This window comes from Nothobranchius furzeri, chromosome 10 (assembly GCF_043380555.1).
Source record: "Nothobranchius furzeri strain GRZ-AD chromosome 10, NfurGRZ-RIMD1, whole genome shotgun sequence".
In the NCBI taxonomy this organism is placed as follows: Eukaryota; Metazoa; Chordata; class Actinopteri; order Cyprinodontiformes; family Nothobranchiidae; genus Nothobranchius; species Nothobranchius furzeri.
This window is the reverse complement of record NC_091750.1, coordinates 40,159,007-40,174,229: the sequence shown is the minus strand read 5'-3', so window position 1 is coordinate 40,174,229 and position 15,223 is coordinate 40,159,007. Positions and strand designations below refer to the sequence as shown.

General features: G+C 48.9%; 1 protein-coding gene across 1 annotated transcript; it reads right to left on the bottom strand.

Annotated features, from left to right (window-relative positions):
- Positions 1-8,895: 8,895 nt before the first annotated feature.
- On the bottom strand, positions 8,896-14,318 carry LOC107386043 (palmitoyltransferase ZDHHC12-B). Its single transcript, XM_015960211.3, has 5 exons — positions 14,106-14,318; positions 13,544-13,677; positions 13,322-13,411; positions 11,166-11,332; positions 8,896-9,428 (listed from the first exon to the last, which is right to left on the bottom strand). Exons 1-5 carry the CDS (start codon positions 14,188-14,190, stop codon positions 9,116-9,118), a joined length of 789 nt encoding a protein of 262 aa, XP_015815697.1. The 5' UTR covers positions 14,191-14,318; the 3' UTR covers positions 8,896-9,115.
- Between the last annotated feature and the right edge of the window lie 905 nt (positions 14,319-15,223).

Sequence of the window (15,223 nt, the reverse complement as noted above, 5' to 3'; positions counted from 1 at the left end):
AGAAGAACAGGAGGACCAAAGAGCATCAGTGTGTTCATGTTACCGTCTACCTCCACAGGTAAACTATTTATAAATATGCATGAGTCATCCTCCTGCTGCTAAGTGAGGTGGCTCAGTGTAGATCAATACCATTGGCCCTCCTCAACCCTCACTTTGAACTAACTTCTTGTTACCGAGTGTTTGACCTGATTAAAAGAAGCAGAAAGTAGCATCGATCAACTTTATCAACCAACTCTGACCTGTTGAAGAAAGTCTTCCGTCCTCCAAAATACAACTGATGAGACGTGTCTGCTGCTAAATCATTTACAAGCTGGACAATGTGCTTAGTCATCAGCCAGTTAACGCTGATTAAATGTCCACACGCCATTTTTAACAGGGCAGAGGACATGGTTACACACATTTACCCTCTGTGGGCCGATGTCACACACACACACACACACACACACACACACACACACACACACACACACACACACACATCTACTTCCAGCTGCTACTCTCTGAAGCAGCTGTGGTTTCTATGCATCACTGTGACTGGCTTTGCTCGCTGCCTTGAACACAACATTTAGAAGAAAGTAAGCGTGTGTTGGTGAAACCGGGTAACACACGTGTGTTGGTGAAACCGGGTAACACACGCGTGCATCCACGGCTCTGTGTCCTCCAGACGCTCCGCGCTGCTAGCACCATTTAAGCCATGGATAACCACTTATAGCCATAATAGTTAGCCAGGAAAAGCTGGGATGAAGAAAGAAGTCCAGTTCAGAGTTTCGTACAGGTCAAAGGTCAGTTTACAGGTGTCATATGGTTTGGTCAAATCTCTGGGCATACCAGACATTTTTGTAGTTTCTATTTCCTATTTTAGACACAAATCACCCTCAGTAAGAGATTCACAGATCAGTTTCCTGTTGTGTTTCCTCTTTCTGGCCACGCAGTCGTGTTCTGACTTTTAGCTAACTCTCATCAGGAGTTTAGTCGGTAATGATTCACTCGTGCTGTTGTTCTTTCTCCATAACAACCCTGTGTTTCTGCTCTGAACACTACACACTTCACCGGGTCAATTTCACACAATGATTCACATTTTATCAACGTTCAGTCAAGTGTGAATCACAGAAAATCTGAATGTTTCTTCTTTAAAACCAAACAATGCCACTAAAAGAACAGGATTAGGATGTAAAATGCTGCACAGGTACTAATATATGCATGTAGAGCTCTTTGTTAGTTTTGAAAGTTGGGAGGACAGGAGGATGAAAACTTTTAAAACCCTTTAAAGCCTGAAACAATAATAGCAAAAAGCTGCCTTTTTGTGTAAATGTAAAAGTTCTAATATTATGCATACATATATATATTGTCAGACTCGAAGACTGGGTTCGGGAGTAAGAGCTTTTATTACACATACGGTTGGCTGAAAGCGGTGCTGGAAAGGCTGACGGATGAGGTCTGAGGAGGAAAGGTGGAGGTTTAGCTGTAGTAGCTTTGGAATACTCTGATCATGGATCACGGTGGAACGATGACTGAGTGAAGAGCCGGTGTGGCGTCTTCCATATATAGACATGGATTGACGCAGGTGCAACATGGAGGGAATGCCCGCGAGGGGCATGCTGGGTAATGTGGTCCAAGACTGAAGCCGGTCAGCTGGGAGAGCCCGGCCTGGGGGCTTGGACTCTGACAGGACCCCCCGGTCCAGGGACAGCTCCAGAAGTCCCCGGGCCACCTCGGTGGGCCCAGAAGTCCGAGATGAGGGCAGGGTCCAAGATGGAGCGGGCCGGCTCCCAGGAGCGTTCCTCTGGGCCGTAGTCCGCCCAGTCTACGAGGTACTGCCAGCCCCGACCCCGGCGGCGAGCGTGCAGAATGCGCCGGACTGTGTAGATGGGCTCCCCGTCGAGGAAGCGGGCCGGCGGAGGTGCTGGAGCCTGAGGTGGCAGGAGGGGGGATTCCACGTAAGGCTTAAGCCGGGAGGTGTGGAAGGTAGGATGGACGCGAAGGCTTGCAGGCAGCCGCAGCCGGTACGTGACCGGGTTGATGACCTCCTGCACGGGGTAGGGCCCGAAAAACCGGGGAGCGAGCTTCCTGGAACCGGCACGGACCCGGAGGCCTGCCGTGGACACTCAGACCTTGTCCCCTGGAGCATAGGAGGGACCCGGGCGGTGCCTGCGGAGGTGTTGGTGTGAGTAACGGGCGTTGGCCCGGGTAATGGAGGCCCGCGCCTTGATCCATGCGTTCTTGCAGCGTCTTACCAGGGATTGAGCGGCTGGCACCGCAACTTCGGGTTCCTGGTGGGCGAAGACTGGGGGCTGGTAGCCATAGCAGACCTCGAAAGGGGACATCTGAGTGGCCGAGGAGGTGTGGAGATTATGAGACAGCTCCGCCCAGAGGAGGTACCTAGGCCACTGCGAGGGCTGGGCCGAGACAAAGCAGCGGAGGTACCGGCCCAACTGTTGGTTCGCCCGCTCCGATTGACCGTTGGTCTGAGGGTGGTAGCCAGAAGACAGGCTGACAGAAGCTCCCTCTAGATGGCAGAAGGCTTTCCAGAAACGGGCCGTGAACTGGGGACCACGATCTGAGACCACGTCGACCGGGAACCCGTGGAGACGCACCACATTCTCCAGAAACAGTTCTGCAGTGCGTCGGGCCGAGGGAAGGCCCGGGAGGGCGATGAAGTGAACAGCTTTGGAAAACCGGTCAGTGACCGTTAGGATGGTGTCGAGGTCGTTGACCAGCGGGAGACCTGTGACAAAGTCCAGCCCCACATGGGACCAGGGGCGGCTGGGCACCGGAAGAGGTCTGAGGGTGCCAACCGGAGCCTGGGTGGACGCCTTAGAGCGGGCGCAGACGTCACAGGCGCTCGTGAATTCCTTAACGTCCCTCTCCATACGTGGCCACCAGAGAGCCCGTTTCAAGAACTTGAGAGTCCGAGAGAAGCCCGCGTGACCAGACAGGCGTGATGAGTGGGCCCAGGCCAACGCCTCACTGCGACAGGCCGCGGGGACGTAGAGCCGACCGGCAGGGGTCTCTGGGTCTTCCCGGAGGGCGTTTTGGATGGCCTCCTCCAACGGCCACCCAAGGTGGGCCACAAAACGGTGCTCCGGGAGGGTGGGCGCCGGCTCGGACGTGGGCGCTGAATGCGTGAACTGGCGAGAGAGGGTGTCCGCCTTCTGGTTTTTAGTCCCGGGGCGATAGGCGAGATGGATCTCGTAGGGTTCGAAGAAGAGGGCCCAGCGAGCCTGGCAAGGATTTAGCTGCTTGGCGGACCGGATGTGGGTTAGGTTCTGGTGGTCAGTCCAGATGGTGAACGGCTGAGTGGTGCCCAGAAGCCACTGCCTCCATTCCTCCAACGCCCATTTTATGGCCAGCAGCTCGCGATCCCCTACGCCGTACTTCTGCTGGGTGGTGGAAAACTTCCTGGAGAAGTAGGCGCAGGGATGTAGCCTGTCATCTGGGCCGCCTTGGGACAGGATGGCACCGGCGCCGACATCCGAAGCATCGACCTCGACCACAAAAGGGACTGCCTGATCCGGATGGCGCAGGATAGGAGCCGATGTGAAACGAGCGACTAGGTAGTGGAAGGCCCGAACGGCATCTGGGGTGAGCCGGAACGGCTGACCAGGAGGGCTTGGTCGGGTGAGAGAGGTGAGAGGTGCTACAATGGTGCTAAAGTCTTTGATAAATCGACGGTAAAAGTTGCAGAAACCCAGAAAACTCTGCAGTTGCTTCAGGCTGGTTGGTAGGGGCCAGTCCTTCACCGCCTGGACTTTCTGAGGGTCCATAGTTAGACCTTGGTCCGAAATCAGGTAGCCCAGGAATGAAACGGACCGCTGGTGGAAGGAGCACTTTTCAGGCTTACAGAACAGGTTGTTGTCCAGGAGCCGGGTCAGGACAGTGCGAACATGGTGGTGGTGTTCGGCCTCTGACTTGGAGTAGATCAGAATGTCATCCAGGTAGGCAAACACCCACCGTCCCAACATGTCATGGAGGACATCATTGATGAAGCGTTGGAAAACGGCAGGGCTATTGCACAGTCCGAAGGGCATCACCTGGTACTCCCAGTGACCGGTGGGGGTGATGAACGCCGTCTTCCACTCATCTCCAGCTTTGATACGGATCAGGTTGTAGGCGCTCCGGAGGTCCAGCTTGGTGAAAATCCGCGCCTGGGAGATGGCATCCAGGGCGGACGTGAGGAGCGGCAGAGGATGGCGATCTCTGACTGTGATCTTGTTCAGTCCTCTGTAATCTATACAGGGGCGGAGATCACCCTCCTTTTTCCTCACAAAGAAGAAGCCTGCGGCACCTGGGGACGACGAGGGTCGGATGAAACCCTGCTGGAGGGCCTGGTCAATATATTCCTCCATGGCTCTGGACTCGGCGGGAGAGAGAGAAAAAAGGCGCCCCCGGGGTGGACTTGTTCCTGGTTGCAGCTTGATTTCCATGTCGTACGGGCGGTGAGGCGGCAGTGTGGTGGCGCGCCGCTTGTCGAACACCGCAGCCAGGTCCCGGTAGGGCAGTGGCAGATTGGGCGGTGTTGGGCCAGGGTCACCGGTCGGGCCGTCTGGCATGGATGGAGGAGGAGAGAGGTGGGCCTGGCACTGGGTCCCCCATTCCAAAAGGCGGCCCTGGGACCAGGAAATCCGGGGGTCATGGAGACGGAGCCAGGGAAATCCCAGGATTAGAGGAGAGGAGGGAGCACATATGATCAGGAACTGGAGGGTCTCTCTGTGGCCTTGGACAATCATCTGGAGTGGCTGGGTTCGGTTTTGGACCGGATAGGGTTGGAGGGGCCTACCGTCCACCGAGGTCACTGGCACAACTCTCTCCAAGGGGGTCATGGGGATCCGTAGGCGCTTAGCCAGATCCATGTCCATAAAATTGTCAGCAGCCCCCGAGTCCACCAGCGCGTGCATCTGGAGTGAGGCCTCACCATGAAGGAGGGTAACATGAAGAAGGAGTCTATTTGAAGAGGCGGGGGCTGAAGGTGACCCAGGCTGAGCGACCCCGATACTCAGTGGGTTCCTTCGTTTCCCAAACGTAATGGACAATTCAGGCGTCTGTGGTGGGAGGAGCCACAATAGGCACAGAGACCCTCGCGCCACCGTCGCTGTCTCTCCTCTGGAGGAAGGTGGCCTAATTGCATGGGCTCATCAGTAGAAGCGGGTCCGGGAGCAGGCGTGGGGGAGCGAGGAAGAGGCCCAGGCGCCCTGGATGGGCGAGTGAAGGGCTTGGGCCGAACCAGAACCCGCTGATCCATGCGCAGCGCCAGATCCACCACTTCATCCAGGTTCTGGGGCAGCTCCTTTCCCGCCATCTCATCCCGGATGTAAGTTGCCAGTCCCTCCAAGAAGACAGCTCGAAAGGCAGAGTCATCCCACCGCAGCTTGGCGGAGATGGTGCGGAACTCCGACGCATATGCGCACACAGAGCGCTCCTTCTGGCGGAGTTTTAGAAGTCGTGCCTCTGCCCCCATTTCGCTGCTGGGTGGAACAAACGTCTTTCTGAGGGCAGCCACGAATGCAGCGTAGTCATTGCAGGCCGGTGATTTGGAATTATAGAGCGCAGCGGCCCACTCTGCAGCGCGTCCGGTGAGTAGGGAGGTGAGCTGTGCCACTCGAGAGCGCGCAGTGGGGAAGCGTCCTGGGTGGCACTCGAACTGCATCTCGAGGGTAGCGAGCAGACCGTCTGGACTCCCCGTCTCTCCATTCCACTTCTCCGGGAGACTGAAGTGTGGCTCTCCCGTCGGGGGAGTGAGGGCTTGCAGGTGGAGAGCATGAACCTGCTGCTGGAGTGCCGTGACGGCAGTAGACAACTGCATGGAGAGATCGGTCTGGGAGTTCAGTCTGGTGTTAAGCCGGTCGACCTGGGCGTGGAGCTGAACGTTCTCGTTCACCAGTTGCTCCATCTCTCTCTTCACCTGCTCGAACTCCGCGGGATTAATGGACTCAGTCATCCTGTCAGACTCGAAGACTGGGTTCGGGAGTAAGAGCTTTTATTACACATACGGTTGGCTGAGAGCGGTGCTGGAAAGGCTGACGGATGAGGTCTGAGGAGGAAAGGTGGAGGTTTAGCTGTAGTAGCTTTGGAATACTCTGATCATGGATCATGGTGGAACGATGACTGAGTGAAGAGCCGGTGTGGCGTCTTCCATATATAGACATGGATTGACGCAGGTGCAACATGGAGGGAATCCCCGCGAGGGGCATGCTGGGTAATGTGGTCCAAGACTGAAGCCGGTCAGCTGGGAGAGCCCGGCCTGGGGGCTTGGACTCTGATATATATATATATATATACATATATATACACATATATATATATATATATATATATATATATATATGTATATATATATACATATATATATATATATATATATATATATACATATATATATATATATATATATATATATATATATATATATATGCTGTGTATATATATATATATATATATATATATATATATATATATATATATATGTATATACACATAAATATGTATATGTATATATACACACACACATATATACATATATATATATGTGTGTGTGTATATATATACACATATATAAATGTATATGTATATATACATTTATATATGTGTACCGTATATATATATATATATATATATATATATATATATATATACACATATATATATATATGTGTATATATATATATATGTGTATATATATACATATATATATATATACACACACACACACATATATATACACATGGATTTTGATGAAATTATGCACATTTAGGTTTGAATATTCTGAAGTCAGCTCCTAAATGAATGTGGTGGAAGGTAACATTAAACATTTTATTTTTGTGAGGAGGAAAATGTGACCTAATATTAGATTTTACTTTACAATCCGCTCCCCGTTGCCTCTGCATGAGTAAAGAACAACAAACACGAGTTAGTCGGGATTTTCCTCTATTTGTGAGATTCACCACAGATCCTAGTTTTTAATCTGTTCAGACCACGGGTGTCCAAAGTGTGGTGCGTGGGCCCTTTGGGATAGAAACGTAGCACTCAGTTCTGCAGCAGGATGATGATGTTGATGATGTTGATGATGCACTTACCATTTTCATCTTTAGACTTTTACTAACGGCTCTTTTGCATACCTACAATATTACAAAGCTTTATTATTCTGGACGATCAGGTAGACGTGATGTTGCCCTTTAATATAAAACCTTCTGGAAGTGAAAGTTCCTGTATCCAGCAACACGTTAGCTACATTTAAAGCTGCAGCAGTGATGTTTAGCCGTGTGGCACTTTTATGCTGCTGAATGTTCCGTGTCTGTGTCTGAACTGTATTTATACGTGTAGGTGAAGCGTCTGTCTGCACAGAGGCTCTCTAGTGAAACACGCATAGCAACCGTGTTTAAATGTACTCTTGTTGTCAATAAAAACAAACCAATGCTCTCAAGTTTCCCTCGTTCTTACACCTCCAACAGGTAAACTCAGCCATTTACACTTTAATGAAAGTTTGAGCCATAAAACCCGGTTTTGAGCTCAAAACTCAACTTAAAGGTGATGTTAGTCGTTAGAGCAAAAAGATCTTAACCCTAACCATCATAAACAAGTCCTCACGGACAGAACGGTGAGCATCAAACCAGTGAAGAGCACCACGGTCAACGGTGACGACGTGTTCAGTAGACCTGTGGAAGCAGCACGACACCACGGAGACGTTTGGGTCAGACGAACACCAGACTGCTGCCCGATGGGTCGGGGTCAGGTTTTAATAAACAGAAGCTCTCCAGACGCTCTGAAGACCTTTCAGAACATTTTCTTCAGCTGCTTTAACTCAGAGCCTCTCTGGTTTAAAATGATCGACATCCCATAATAATCACTGTTAGACTGAAAGCTGAATTTTTGAATGTTTTGCTTTATTTCTATAAAGTGGGATTTGCCACATGTTCTGTACACACACACACACACACACACACACACACACACACACACACACACACACACACACACACACACACACACACACACACACACACACACACACACACGTATGCTTCTGAGATGATTACCATACGGGCCCAGGTTTACTGATCGGATCGATGCCGATGTTGATGCACACACACGGTGCTTCCCTGGTTTAAGATGCGGCTCTCCCACGGCCACCTGTGATGTTTCATGAGCGCCTGTTCCACTGTTCTTGTGCGTTGCCATGGCGCTGCACCATCACCAGATGCCAGAGCATAAAGGACCTTTGGAGCCACACTCTGCAGCTTCGACCTGTTTGTGTTCATTCGTGTTGTTTTGGCCTCAACAATCAAAGAGAAAAGAAAGATCAGGAACTTGGTGAAGGGTGACACGGCAAACAAACCTTCGGTAACCTTCATCGCTTGTGTCACGCGTCCTCCATGTCGCCACAGGTCCCCTACACACCTGGGTCGTAACACCTAAAGACAAGACTCTCAGGTGACTTTAGGTTTATCTTCACCGACCCATAGGGATGTAAGAAAATGTCGATTATGGCAATATATCGTGATATTTTCCCCAGCGATATTATATCGATATTAAAAAGCAGTGTATCAAAAATATCGATATCGCAATATATCGTGATATTTTTTCTTGCAAAAATGTATCGATATTCCAAAGTGTCGTATCTAATTTTTGGAAGAATTTACATGGAAACATTTGTGAATTTTCTTTTCTTGTGGTGCAATTCAAACGCCGACCACTAGTTGGCAGCAGTGTGTAATGGGTTTTGATTCCAGCATTGAAATGTAAATCCCTCTGTTATGGTTAAACATGTCAAGTATCAGTTTGGACTGTTTATTGAATTTTCCTATAATAAATTTAGTCTAAAAAATCGCCAATATCGTCTGACTGAATGTATCGCAATATATCGTGATATATTGTATCGTCTCCCCTGTATCGTAATACGTATTGTATCGCCAGAATTTCACCAATACACATCCCTACCGACCCAATAACTGTTCCTAAACTAACCGTTGTGTGGAGGAGACACCAGGTTTTCAACCAAACAAAAGCTACTTCAAGAAGACAGCCACAGGCCAGAAGCTTTGAAAATCCTTTGAAACTGCTCAGGGCCGCTTCTGAAACCAGAGGAAATGGTATTTGTCTTTGGTGCACCCTCTCAGTGTGTTCAGACAGAATCGGGGACCTTCTTGTGAACCTGTTCCCACATCACCGTCCTGCAGACGCAAAAGAAATCCCACAGGTTGCAGAAAACGCCGCGGTCAAACGGGTTCTCCTCTGCTCCCCGGTCCTTCAGGTACGAGATCCTGTGACGGGACATGAACTCCCAGGTGGTGCAGTTGATGGAGATCAGGTAGAAGTGGCAGCCCAGCAGAAGCAGCACCACCACAGAGAAAATCCCAACAAAGCCTAGCGCCACCAGCAAAACGCCATTGGCTTGGAACCACAGCCCCCACTTCTCCCCTGGAAAAATCCCGGAGCTGAAACGCACACGAGTAAAAAAGATGAGTGGTTAGGAGGGTCATTGGCTTGTAAACCACTAGATCTGTCCTCTGGCCAAATCGCTGGGGAAGCCCTGCGGTGATTATCGTAGGAATAGAAGCTTTTCTCCTTGAAGTCTGTTGTTTTAATTCAGCCTGACCCTGACTCTTTATCCTGTTGTGGAGGAAGATATCCTAACGCTGCTGAGGGCACAAAGGGTCACCATAGATGAATCACAACTGTAGTGAGACGATTTTAAACTCAGAGTGTGGATGAGGGGCCGTATAAGCCATAACTCATTACTCACACACACACACACCATCCATCCATTTTCATCCACTTATCTGGAGTCGGGTCGCGGGGGCAGTAGCCTAAGGCGAGAGGCCCAGACTTCCCTCTCCCCAGCCACTTGGGCCAGCTCCTCCGGGGGAAGTCCAAGGCGTTCCCTGGCCAGGTGAGAGACATAGTCCCTCCACCGTGTCCTGGGTCTACCTTTAGGTCTCCTCCTGGTTGGACGTGCCCGGAAAACCTCAGCAGGGAGGCGTCCAGGAGGCATCCTGACCAGATGCCCGAGCCACCTCAACTGGCTCCTCTCGATGTGGAGGAACAGCGGGTCTACTCTAAGCCCCTCCCGGATGACCGAGCTTCTCACCCTATCTCTAAGGGAGAGCCCAGCCACTCTTCGGAGAAAACTCATTTCGGCCGCTTGTATCCGCGATCTCGTTCTTTTGGTCACTACCCAAAGCTCATGACCATAGGTGAGGGTAGGAACGTACGTAGACCGACCGGTAAATCGAGAGCTTCGCCTTCTGACTCAGCTCTCTCTTCACCACGACAGACCTGTACAACGCCCGCATCACTGCAGACGCAGCACCAATCCGCCTGTCGATCTCACGCTCCAGTTTTCCCTCACTCGTGAACAAGACCCCGAGATACTTAACTTCCTCCTCTTGAGGCAGGACCTCATCCCTGACCCGGAGAAGGCATTCTACCCTTTTCCGAATCAAGACCATGGTCTCAGATTTAGAGGAGCTGATTCTCATCCCAGCTGTGAAGGATGATGGTGCCTGCCTACCATCATAACCTATCATTTGGAAGTTCGGTCGGAGGTGGGAATTGAAGCTCCTTCTGACAGGAGACTCTGCCAGACGTTCCCAGCAGACCCTCACAATACGTTTGGGCCTGCCAGGTCTGACCGGCATCCTCCCCCACCATCTGAGCCAACTCACCACCAGGTAGTGGTCAGTTGACAGCTCCGCCCCTCTTTTCACCTGAGTGTGCAAGACATGCGGCCGCAGATCAGACGAAACAACAATAAAGTTGATCATTGAGCTGCGGCCTAAGGTATCCTGGTGCCAAGAGCACACATGGACACCTTTATGTCTGAACATGGAGTTCATTATGGACAATCCATTGCAGCACAGAAGTCTAATAACAAAACACCACGCAGATTCAGATCCCAGCCACACCTCTCCTGGTCTCTAACTGCAGCTTGGTGCATGAGCACAAACCATAAAGTCACTTTTTATACAGATTTTAAAATCATCCAAAGCTCTAAAAGAGACCCGCTGTCCTCGAGAACAAGCGTTCCTCTCCAAGAGAATCTGAACATTCTTGTAGAAATCCTTTTAGGGATTTTACAACAGCCGGCTGGTTTGACTCATCTGAATGCAACACGACGTTTCTCTGGCCCGCGAGAGACGAGCAGATGGATGGAGGGGGCGCGGCAGACTTACAGGGCGATGTGGACAGCCCACAGCAGAGTCAGCAGCTGCACCAGCAGGTAGACGACGAACCAGCGGTGGTTCCGCTCCCCAACGCAGTTCTCCATCCACGGGCAGTGGTGGTCGAAGCGCCGCACGCAGCGTGTGCACGTCTGACAGTGCTTCGCTCTCATTGGCTGCTGCTCAGAACAAAAACAAAAAGGCAGATGAGCCAAAAACAGCAAACTGTCCCAGCCGAGGTAATCCTTACATTTGAAGCATCTAAGCGGTAGTCTAACGCTGTTGGTTAGTTCTGGTCGGTGCTCAGTTTCCTATTGCACGGGGCTCTGCAGAGCAGGGGGCGTGGCTAGCAACAAACACGTATTGCTTACATTATATCACAGTACATGATGAGATCATCACTTTTACAGATTTCTGACAAATCAAACATCGTTACTGAAAGGGGAAACTCTGGAAAGCTGCTTTAAAGGGACTTTACGGAGTTTAGAATTTTTATGCTCGCGATCGCCCCCTCAGGCCAAAAGCGTAACGGCAGCTTCAATAGTAGGCTCGTGCACGAGGCGCGCATGCTGTACATGCACACTCCTTAACGAAAATAACAGCTGAGACAGTCCTGTGTGTGTGTGTGTGTGTGTGTGGCCCGGAGGACAGAGGACAGGAGAACGTGCAGCTAATTAATTGAATAATTTGGTTTTGTAACTTTCTCTTCAGCACAGCCGACAAAGGTTTATGATGGGTCAGTCCTCCTGCATGCTCAGATCATTCCCTTCCCTTGCTTGAAAAATTTTTCCAAAATGAAAGTTGAACCCACATCTTTTTTATCTGTGAATTCAATGCCGTTCGGCAAGTCTCAAATAAAAATTTGGGCATCTTACTGTAAAAAAATATACCATTAATGTAAAAAAGACACTCCAAACAAACTATGTTCACATCCAGAATCGAACCCGGGTCTTCTGCACGAGAGTCTGACATCTTACCAGGTGAGCTATAGCTTCAGTGATGTGTTGTGTATCTGTAACTTTTATATCCTTGATGACAGCTGAAACAACGTTCCAAGAACGGTTCGGAGCAAAAATGGCTATTTTGTTGCTAATTTGCAGGAAATATCTAGAAGAAAGTAGCTAAGGGTCGTCAGAAATGTAGCTAGGTTCATCACTAGGCATTAGGAACAGCGACAAATTATTATTTCTATACATGTTTTGGCTGTCAAACTTCCATAATGCCCCTTTAAAGGGACTATAAAGAAGTTTGACAGCCAAAACATGTATAGAAATAATAAATGTCTTCTTCATACATTCTCCTGCAATGCCCTGGTCCTGTAGAATGAGCCCTGGCATTTTTACTGTGATTGCCTGTTTTTCTGTAAAATCACAGAAAGAGAGCTGCTCGGGTCGAGCAGGCTGCTTCATGCGCGTTCACGCTCAGGCATAGTCCGTAGCATTTGCCATCAGTAGCTTTAGCAGCAGAGAGAGAGGCAGTGCCACTTTGTCGCTGTTCCTAATGCCTAGTGACAAAGCTAGCTACATTTCTGAGGACCCTTAGCTACTTTCTGTAGAACTTTCTTCTAGATATTTCCTGCAAATTAGCAACAAAATAGCCATTTTCGCTCCGAATCGTTCTTTGAACGTTGTTTCAGCTGTCATCAAGGATATAAATGTTACAGATACGCCAAATGTTACTGGTGCGTAGCTCACCTTGTAAGATGTCTGACTCTCATGCAGAAGACCTGGCACGTGTGTGTGTGTGTGTGTGTGTGTGTGTGTGTGTGTGTGTGTGTGTGTGTGTGTGTGTGTGTGTGTGTGTGTGTGTGTGTGTGTGTGTGTGTGTGTGTGGGGGTGGGTGGGTGGGTGGGTGGGAGGAGGGAGAAACAAAGGGGATCTCTGATGTGAATCTGTGTGGGAGGGGTGGGAAACCGACTGCTGCCTGGTTGTGTTTAATATTGTAAAGCGCTTTGAGCTGCATTTGCATGAAAAGCGCTTCATAAATAAATTTTGATTTGATGATTTTGAAGGACGAAAACAGAGAAAAGTTGCCAAATCCCAAAGAAAAACACAGAGAACTGCTACCTTGGACAACATCAGGGGGTTACAAGAAGGTTTAGGTGTTTAAAGAAAAATGCTGGATGAGGAGAAGTGTGACACCGCTGAGGAACTCTGGTGGCAGCTTACCTGCAGCAGACAGAAGCCACAGCGCCGCAGCCGAGGGGTCGACGGCTGAGAAATCATCAACTCCGTTTCTTCACCTATACCCTGACCGGTCTGCGTAAGAGACAGGTTTGGGTCACATGGTGCACATCTGCAAATCCTCACATCCACTGTGACCCTTTCACCCGGAGTACGGCAGTCGGGTGTTTAAGGCGAAACGTGACTCTCTTACTGGCTGGAGCTCACCTTTAGCGTGTCGGAGAGAACGAATCCTGGATCCATTAAGGAGACGGTGAAGTACAGGAGCACCGACAACGTGACGAGCAGGAAGAACAGAGCCGGCGGCAGCAGCTCTCCTCGCTCCTCACATCTCCGCAAATCTGCACCCATCACAAGACTTCACGATCAGAATGACAACAATAAGGAATCCTGGAATGTTTTCCGTTCAGCCGCTGAGCTCCACATTAGTTTAACTGATAAAGGACCCGCACCTGTGTAGCGCCTCAGAGTCAGGACTCCAAAGCGCTTTACAGTTTACCTGAACACTGATTAGTTTGCAGTTTTAGACGTTTGGGATGAAAACAGGTTTTCATCACTGATGTAGCAGCTTGTGTGTGTGTGTGTGTGTGTGTGTGTGTGTGTGTGGGCGTGTGTGTGTGTTTATTAAAATCTGGATGAATTGACCGGAAGAGCAGAAACATCTTTTAGGAAAAAGGAAATTCCAACGCGAACACTCAGAAATAACAACAGTTAAAAGAATGACGACACAAATTAATGAATAAAATCCTTCTTAGCCGTTAAAACTCACCGGTGTTGCTCAAAAACAGAATGAGAGTTATGACCCACGTTAGTAAAGTGAACGCGGTTCGGACCAGTAAACCAGTCCGGAACATGTTCTGGACCGGTTTCAAACACTGCAGACGTATAAAACCACACTGGAAGCTTTTAACTGTGGTAGAAAACTGGAGTAAATCTAGTTGTGGAGCTAGTTTTGGCTGCTGCGCATGCGTTCATCATTTCCTTGTTTTGGTACGGAAGCCTTCGGAGGCCAAACCGAACTCAACTGGGGAATCCCAAAAGTATCAAAGCAACATTTACGCTTGAATGTTTCCATATAAGACCAACATATGAAAACCTATTAGATGAAAATAAACTGCTTTGTTATTATAACACTTTAATCCGTGTTACTGGTCTAATATGTGGATTTAACTGGATTAAAGACATTCATTTTAATCTGACCGCATTTAATCTAGTTCCATGTATTTAAATTAGTTAAGGACGTATAAAGCAAACAAAAGTCCTAAATATTTGGTTACTTTGGACCGAACTTATTTGGCTTTTGAATTTCTTTCAGATAAATAGAAATATTTGATCAAGAGTTTATATTATTAGATTTTTGTAGAATTTTAAATCCAATCCAACACAACACCATCAACCAACGTGCTTCACACACAGACAAAAACATACCGACACAGTTATAAACATGGATAATATATTAAAACATACAAAAACCCTGTAAAAGAAATAAAACACTTAAAAATACGAGTGGATAAGAATAACATCCAGTGAATAATAGTGAGTCTTGAGGGACTTAAAAACAACCAGAAGATGGCTAGAAGCTGGTTCTGAAGTCTAGGAGCAGCAGCGGAAAAGGACCCATCTCCTCTCAGCTTCAGCCTGGATCCTGGAGCCACCAACTGCTGCTGGTCAGCCATTTAGTGGAATAAAGCACAAATTCAGTTTGCCTGTTATAAAAACAGAAAAACACATTTCAATATGAATAATCTCAGATTAAACCTCCTGAGACCCACATTTTTATTTGGTGTGATTTCCAAGAACAAACAATTCTAGCTCAGTGGATTAGTCGACTCATGAATGAGAACATTTTAGGGTGCTAGAAGCCACATGTGGACACGGGTTGGACTG

Bases quoted from the DNA above. Each gene is read 5' to 3' on its own strand.
- LOC107386043 (XM_015960211.3), bottom strand. From the start codon at position 14,190: ATGTTCCGGACTGGTTTACTGGTCCGAACCGCGTTCACTTTACTAACG. The intron at 13,678-14,105 runs GTGAGTTTTAAC...TGATGGGTGCAG, and splicing joins TCTGTTTTTGAGCAACACCG to ATTTGCGGAGATGTGAGGAG. The intron at 11,333-13,321 runs GTAAGCTGCCAC...TGTTCTGAGCAG, and splicing joins GTGGCTTCTGTCTGCTGCAG to CAGCCAATGAGAGCGAAGCA.